Here is an 8,583-nt window from a genome sequence, read left to right as displayed (position 1 = left end):
ATGAAAGACTTGGAGGAGGCTAAGTTAAGAGTTAATTCTTGGTATAAGAATTAAACAAGGAAATAATAGGATTTCAACTTCCTAATCTCATTACATTGAGAAGATATTAAAACAGTTTAACTTTGATAATTGTTCTCCTATTAGAACTCCTATAAATCCTAGTCTTAAATTTTTTACCTAATAAAGGATCTCAATGTCTCAACTTGAATACTTAAGGGTTATTGGTTGTCTAATGTATGCTAGGACTAGCACTAGGCCTGATATAGCATATGTTGTGGGAATGATTAGTAGATATACTACTAATCCTAGTTCACATCATTGACGATCTGTAAGTAGAGTATTCAAGTATTTGAAAGGGACCATGAATTATGGTTTAACTATCCTTTTGTTTTGGAAGGTTATTCTGAAGCCATTTGGATTAACATCTTAGATGATTAGACATCTACAAGTGGTTGAGTGTTTCTTCTTAGAGGAGGTTCCATTTCTTAGGCATCCAAGAAATAGACATTTATTACTAACTCAACCATGGAGTTTACGTTCTGCTGCTGGTAGAGAAGCTGAATGGCTATAGAATTTGATTTATGAAATTCAGTATGGCCAAACCTGATCTCTACCATATCTATCATGTGTGATAGTGTTGCATCTTTGGCTAAGGCTTATAGTCAAGTGTACAATGGAAAGTCTATACATTTAGGTATCAGACATAGCATGATCCAAGAGCTCATCAAGACTAGTGTGATATCTATGAAGTTTGTAAGAACTCAGTTGAACTTAGCAAATCATTTATCCATGGGGTTAGCCAGAGATCTTATGCATAAAGCGGCTGTAAGGATGGGTTTAAAGTCCAACTAAAATCTTCTATATTAAGATACTCAATTCACATTTAATGTAATATAAGATGTTGAATTTAAAGTGGAAAGCTTGACATTTGATGATTGGAAAACATTATTTTCGTCATCCCAAGGTATGTGTTCAGTACTACAAGTAAAGGTGGTTGGGATTTTACTTCCTAATAGATCTTTTGAAAAATTGCATTTGTAGGTGCAAGAATAAAATGACTACCTATATAAACATGAAGTTTAGCTGTTTCAAGAAGTTCCGACTTTCGTTTCATATGCTTATTGAAAGATGACACACAAAGTAGTAAAATATAATGTCATGTTTAAGTTATGAAAATTTAAATTGTTGTATTATCTTCATATATTCACTATGAATAGAAATGATTCAATCCTTAGTGACACCCTGATATTCGAATATTTGGAAAAAATAATATATTAATATGAAATTCAATCATCATGACATTTCATTTATGCATCAGTTTGTTGTTGTTATATTTTGTTTTGAAGTTCATCAAGATTACTCTTAAATGGGAGAGGTTTGTGGGTGACTTATTTCTCTAATTATATTTAAGTGTAACATCTTGACTTGTTGACCAAAACCAATCTTGATGAATAATAAACAAGTAGGGAAGGTGTGGAGTGCACACTTATTTAAGTTTATTTAAGATTCAAAATAAACTGTCATTTAGTGGAGAAGCCTGAACGTACGGTTTTGAACATCATAAATGGCTATATATAAAACAATTATATTCATAAATGATTAATACACTTCATACATGACTATGTGTGTGTGTGTTTATATATATATATATATATATATATATATATATATATATATATAGGTCAAAAGTAAGTCAAAAGGGTTATAGTGAACACAACCAACAAGTTTGATTGTGTATTGAACACAAAAAATAAGAAAAAAAAAAAAAATGGACCAAATAAAAACAAACACGACAATTAGTTACCCTCAAGTGTCATTTTCCCTAAATAAATTACTCCCCGGCCATTATTTCCAATTCTAATTTATTTTTGTAATCGTGTAAGATTATATAACCATAACTAAGTCTAAAATTAGTAAAAAGAAAAAACACTAACAATCATTCCAAAATCAAATTTTAATTACAATACTTCAAAAATGAGATCTAGGTAGACAAAAGGAAATAAATGCATAAAATGCATTAAAATAAAGTTAAAATAAATAAAGTGATGTTTTGTTTTTTGTGAACATCTGTGCAGTGTTATAGATTGAGAATCAAGAAGCACCCATGCAAAGACAAACCTGCCGATTTCTTTTTTCTTCTCAAAATCATCCAAGGGCTCATAATAATTTACGACACCCAAAAAACAATGTGCATGCATCTATTGATCAAAATATACAGTCCATAAGCTTAGTAATCAATCAATATCGTAAAAATAGATATGTTAACTAAAATCAATTACGCAAAGTCATCTTTGCCTTTCAAAATTATACAAATTCCCAGTGACGGAAAAACGGCGGAAGAGCATAATAGGTCTGACAGTCGGCGGCCCTTGACTTATGGAGGATCTGATTTTGACGAATGGCGGCATCACAAACACCCTTGTTCCGTTACTGTGATCAAATACCATCACATGTTCATTAATCATTATGCATGAAGGTGGGTAGGAAGATGAGACGTGACCCCCCATTTTACAACATTTTAAGCAAAAAAAAAAAAAAAACTAGCAGAATTATGATTAAGGACCAAACATTCAATGTTTTAAAACTACATGGACCAATGTTGATGAAGAAAAAAATTAACGAGGGATGCTTATTTTTTTGGGACACCGACAGGGAAGATTTTTAAAGAAAAAAATTTCAAACTTTATATAACACACATCCTTACATGCACTTACTTAGTTCTTGATTGAGAAATTAGACATGGAATTCCATCTCTACTTTTCAACCATTGTAGCAACCAGCTTTTCTGTTATTGTAGTAGTTTTCCTTCTCCATAGCCTCAATACGAAGAAGGCAAATAGAGGGAAGAACCAAAAACCACCACAAGCACAAGGTGCATGGCCTATCATAGGACACCTGCACCTTTTAGGTGGTTCTAAGCTACCTCACTATGTTTTAGGTGATATGGCAGACAAACATGGCCCTATCTTCACAATCAAGCTTGGTTATCACCAGGCGTTGGTGGTGAGTAATGGTGCGATAGCCAAAGAGTGCTTTACTACAAACGATAAAGCCTTTGCAACTCGACCCAAAGCTGAGGCAACAAAACTCATGGGCTATAATTATGCTATGTTCGGCTTTGCTACATATGGAGACTATTGGCGACAAGCACGCAAGATGATCACGCTGGAGGTTCTTTCCCAACGACAAGTTGAAAGGCTTGCATATATTCGAGCTTCAGGGGTTAGAGTATCCATCAAAGATGTATATGATCGTTGGGTTTTAAATAAAAGGATCGAAAATTCAGAGATGATGAAGATCGAGATGAGTCAATGGTTTGGTAATTTGGTTTTAAATATTATGGTTACGATTATTAGGGGGAAGAGGTTTTCGCCACATGATGAGGAACGGGTTCGATTTCAGACTGTAGTAAAGAAATTCATTGAGTTAATGGGAGCATTTGTGGTTTCAGATTTTATCCCTTATCTCAAGTGTTTGGATGTGGGTGGATACATTAAAGAAATGAAGAAGACGGCGATAGATCTGGACAACATCTTTGGTGGATGGTTAAAAGAACATAAAACAGTAAAGAGCATTACCCAGCAACATGAAAGCAACCATGGTTTTATAGATGTGCTAATTTCCATTCTTCAAGGTGCTTCTAAAGAGGAATTCCCGGATTTTGACGATGATACGATCATTAAATCCGCATGTCAAGTAAACTCAAATCTATCATTTTACTGTTTCTTGATTTATTTTCAATGTTTTGTTCTTTTTTTTTAGCATTTTGACTATAAATATATCCATTTGGCAGCAACTCCTGATAGCAGGCTTGGACACTACATCTGGGACGTTAACCTGGGCTTTATCATTGTTGCTCAACCACCCAAAAACATTAGAAATTGCGCAAGATGAAATTGATGAGCATGTTGGAAGGGACAGACTGGTGGAGGAGTCAGACTTGAAGAGCTTAACCTACCTTGATGCAATCATCAAAGAAACATTACGTTTGTACCCAGTTGCTCCTCTCTCTGTTCCTCATGAGTCCCTTGAGGACTGCAGTGTGGGTGGCTACAACATCCCAAAAGGCACTCGTCTGGTGGTAAATCTTTATAAGATGCATCATGATCCAAATACTTGGTCAGATCCCCTCGAATTTAGGCCAGAGAGATTCTTGACAAGTCATAAGGGTATTGATTTAAGGGGAAAACATTATGAGTTACTACCTTTTGGTAGTGGTAGAAGAATGTGCCCTGGTATTCCCTTCGCCCTTCAGGCTGTTGGTTTAACACTAGCCACTTTCATTCAACAATTTGTGCTAAAAAATCCGTCTAATGAACCTATTGATATGAGTGAAACTTCGGGACTGACTATCAGCAAGTCTACTCCACTTGAGGTCCTTTTGGCCCCTCGTTTGGCCTCGAATATGTATTAGGTTGGTTCATGCAAATTAATCGACACTTAGAGTGAATCTTGAGCGCAAATGTTGAACATGATTGATTTTCATTGTCGTTTGAAAATATGTATGTTTATGAACAAATAAATTTATACTTAAAGTTTACGTGATGAAGCATTATGATTGAATAAAGCACACGTACAAAAAGATTTTGATGCAGTTAAAATGATTAATAGATGCCGTTATTGAAGCGTCTCAAAATATATCGCCTTAAAAAATAGTCTTATTTATTGATGCGGTTATAAAACCGCCTCAAAAGTTAGAACACCCGCACTAAAAAACAAATGTTTTTTCCATTAAAAAGGGAGTACAACCGCACTATTAAAAGCGAGAACCGCTCCATTAAATAAAAGTAAAAAAAATAAAAAAATAAAAAAACCTCAAGAGTGCCACCATTACAAAGATAAACCGCGAGATTTACAATACAAAAATAAAACAACAAAAAATAATAATAAGGCACAAACCGAGATTCAAATTAATAAAAAATCACATTGTTTTCTAACATTTTCATCCCCGTATCTATTTACAATTTGATATAATAACTTCTGGTATGTAAGTTGTTTAAGAAGGTAACTACATAAGCATATTCAAGTTTTTTTGATATAGACGTGTTCAGTTTCGTTATCACCATCTTCATATGGCCCGTCTTCGGTATCTTGCAAACTTTTAGAGACGATGCCCACCTTTGACTATGTTACCTCGCTTCGGTAGGAATTCAAAAGCTAAATTACAAAGTAATTTTATCAAAAGGCATACAATCCATTTAATCAAAAGGTAAATTACACAGGTTAGAAATATTATCAATACAAAGGAAAAAACTTGTCTTAATTCAATTTTTGTAGAGAAAAGACATGAGATTGTTTCTATTTTTAGATTTTTTCTACCTTTATATCTTCCCCTGTATAGATATGTGCTCTCCATTGAACGTCACAAGCTTCTTTGCCCAACCCCTTACTTCTTCCACAACCTAACTTAAGAAATCAGAGTATTAGACATATAGATTAAGTAATTTTATGAATCAAAATTATAAATCAGAATATCAGAAACATATCTGACAGTCTTGACGATGGGTTGATCGCGATGGACAAAGATGATTATAGTGGAGGTTGACTCCTCAGAGATTATTCAGATTCATCAAGTTGTTGACCTGAAGTCATGAATCAGCAACGATAGGAGTGGGGTCGGCCAAAATAAAAGATGATGGAGGTTGTGGCAACTCGAATCGATGATGATGCAGACACAGGTGAGAGGACTCAAGGATGTTGGTGAGTGCGGCAGTAGTCGATGATATTAGGGTTTGTGTCGCCAAATGAAATTAGATTAAGGAAATATAAAGGGGGAGAGAAAGACATCGCACGGAGAATGAAATTTTTGAATGAGCTTCAGCCCGGGAACAAAAATGAGGAGGGAACTCAATCCAAAACCGCATCAAAAAAATGCATTTGCTATTCCCGTAGTTTTGGAAAACAGCATCAAAAAGTACAATTATTAGTTCGATTTTTAAAAGTAGCATCAAAAAATGCATTTATTAGAGCTTTTTAAGAAAGTAGCATCAAAAAATACATTTATTATTAGTGCGGTTTTAGAAAACCGCATCAAAAATACATTTATTAGTGCGATTTTGAAAAGCAACATCAAAAAATGCATTTATTAGTGCGTTTAATGAAAATAGCATCAAAACCGCATCAAAAATACATTTATTAGTGCGATTTTGAAAAGCAACATCAAAAAATGCATTTATTAGTGCGTTTAAAGAAAATAGCATCAAAAATGCATTTGTTAGTGCGGTTGCTTGATTTATTAATGCCAAAGTATTTTAATGGTACGGTTTTAGGCTACGACCGCACCAAAAAAAACCACATCGCACTAAAAATTACGTTTTTTACTAGTGGCAAGTCTTAACGAATAAGTAAACATATAATACAGTTAGTGTTGCAACTATTAGTAAGAATTGATTTACAGTACATTTTTTTGTTATTGAAAGTAGACAAAAAATATAAACATTACAATTAAATTACTATCAATAATCAAAAGCATAGAAAGCAGAAAAAATCATTATGTTAAGGGTGTATATAGCTAGAAAAAGGTTAATGTAATACGGTTGAAATTATGAATATAGTATATACATAGATGTAGTATTAGTAGAGGGTGTATTAGATTGCATGTCTAATAGAGTACCGCTATTTAACCGTACTATATGTATCTTATCTACTTTTTACAACCATTGCATACAATCTTCTAATATGTCATATATACACATCTATTACACTAATACATAACCGTACTTGATGTTTCACATCCCCCATTGTAATGGTATTCAATTGATAGTCACACGAGCCCTTGGACGTTTCCGCCTTCTGGTTCGGGGGTGTGACAGGTTGGTATCAGAGCATTGTTTATAGTGAACTAGCATATCTAACCATACATGATATGCAACTATAAACACAATGGGGCTAAATAAATCTGAACAGAGTAAATAAAATACTTACCTATGTGTGCGTTTTAGAATAACAACATGATACTAATCAATAAAAGTCTTTGGGGGATTTGAACGTTACGATTTAATATAGGCAGTTATGTAATCGTATTGGGGATCAATGTAGCCTGATCAACTACATTCATTCAAAGTACGATCAACATATGTTTGGGAATAATCGTGATGGTCATTAAAATGAAGGCTTACCACCTAACTATCCAAATAGGTTAGAGGAACTAAGCTTAAGAAAAATAAAATTGTAGGAGTATTTTAAGAATACTATCCTTATACACCCCAATGCACACACTTTTCACACCTATACTTCCCCCACAGGCGATATGGCAGGAATGCAGCAACACGACCCCTACTATCAAGCTCTAGTAGTCTATGGAGAGATTGAGGTGGGTGTATATGACAATCTTGAAGAAAACCCTGAAGGAGGCCCTACAATGGGTCAGTAGGTGGGACCCGGAGTGGAACCGGAAGAGTACGTGGTAACTGATTACAAATATGACGACTCTGACTGGGATTAATATGAAGGAAAGGACGTTAAGGGGACACCTAGTAAGCCCCACCCATCGGAAGCCCTATCAGACCCACACACGATTCAGGAAAGTGATACAGACTACATACGCTCTCTTGAGAAAGAAATACATGTGTTGGTTGCGGTGCTTGTGACTGTGACTGCCATTGGGATGGAGTACTTGTACCCGCAGCTGAAGAAGGTTTAGGCCCAATGCCTCTCATATGTCCCCTTCATGTACCCAACACCTTCTCAAATATTGCGATCCAATCAATAGTGTCCGAATCACCACCAGATTTGACTATGTGATGAGTCTGTAGAGCAACCTCAGCAACTAAGGTATTCTGTAATTCACAAAGATTGTTAATATACGTTAAAACTAACACAAAAAAACCAACAATCTACTACGAGAATTTTAAGTAATAATAACTTACATATTGGTCTTCAACCAAAGGATCAACAAATTCCTCTTTTTTATTCACATGCGTACTATGAAATACTTCAAGTCTATTCAAATTCTATTAAACATTACAAAATATGTTGTATTTGAATAAAGACTAAAAAATATGGCATAACTGAATAAGCATTATTGTAACTTACTTTCTTGAAACAAGCACTACCATAAATGCACGTCCCTCCACGATTCTTCACTACTTGCTTCTTCTGACATTCTTTGTTTCCAGCGGATCGTTTTTGATGTTTTTCTATTAAGAAATGGTCAATAGTAGCATTCCAACGCTGTCGATCCATACCCGTAGGGGCTTGAGCCCTTGGTGCCTCCACATCCCCTACAAAATCAATCAAACGGTCTTTTACAATATTTTTGCAGCCTCTATATCGCGCACATATCAGATTGTTCAGTGACGCCCAATAAGTTGGAGCCATGGGATGATTTGTAATCGCTTTCATATTGAAGAATGTATATGTCGCTGCGTCTTTAGTACGTACTCCAAAACTCCATAATTGCTTCAACTCATCCACCAACGGCCTAAGGAACACATCCAAGTCCTTCCGGGGTGCTTTGGGGCCAAGAATCAACAAGGTCAACATGAAAGATGACTCTTTCATGCATAGCCATGGTGGAAGATTGTAAGTGGTGAGTATGATGGGCCTCGTGCTATGAGGATTACACATGTTACCAAACCGATT

The 8,583-nt window shown here is 35.0% G+C and overlaps 1 protein-coding gene across 1 annotated transcript; it reads left to right on the top strand.

The window, feature by feature from the left end:
• The first annotated feature begins 2,623 nt into the window (after positions 1-2,623).
• On the top strand, positions 2,624-4,549 carry LOC145096875 (demethylepipodophyllotoxin synthase-like). The gene is made up of 2 exons (XM_079034241.1): positions 2,624-3,696; positions 3,794-4,549. Exons 1-2 carry the CDS (start codon positions 2,740-2,742, stop codon positions 4,412-4,414), a joined length of 1,578 nt encoding a protein of 525 aa, XP_078890367.1. The 5' UTR covers positions 2,624-2,739; the 3' UTR covers positions 4,415-4,549.
• The last annotated feature ends 4,034 nt before the right edge of the window (positions 4,550-8,583 follow it).

This window comes from Lactuca serriola, chromosome 4 (genome assembly GCF_051521515.1).
Source record: "Lactuca serriola cultivar US96UC23 chromosome 4, Lser_US96UC23_V15, whole genome shotgun sequence".
Lineage (NCBI taxonomy): Eukaryota > Viridiplantae > Streptophyta > Magnoliopsida > Asterales > Asteraceae > Lactuca > Lactuca serriola.
The sequence above is the reverse complement of the archived record's forward strand: the minus strand, read 5'-3'. Positions and strand labels throughout refer to the sequence as shown.

Bases quoted from the DNA above. Each gene is read 5' to 3' on its own strand.
- LOC145096875 (XM_079034241.1), top strand. From the start codon at position 2,740: ATGGAATTCCATCTCTACTTTTCAACCATTGTAGCAACCAGCTTTTCT. The intron at 3,697-3,793 runs GTAAACTCAAAT...TCCATTTGGCAG, and splicing joins TCATTAAATCCGCATGTCAA to CAACTCCTGATAGCAGGCTT.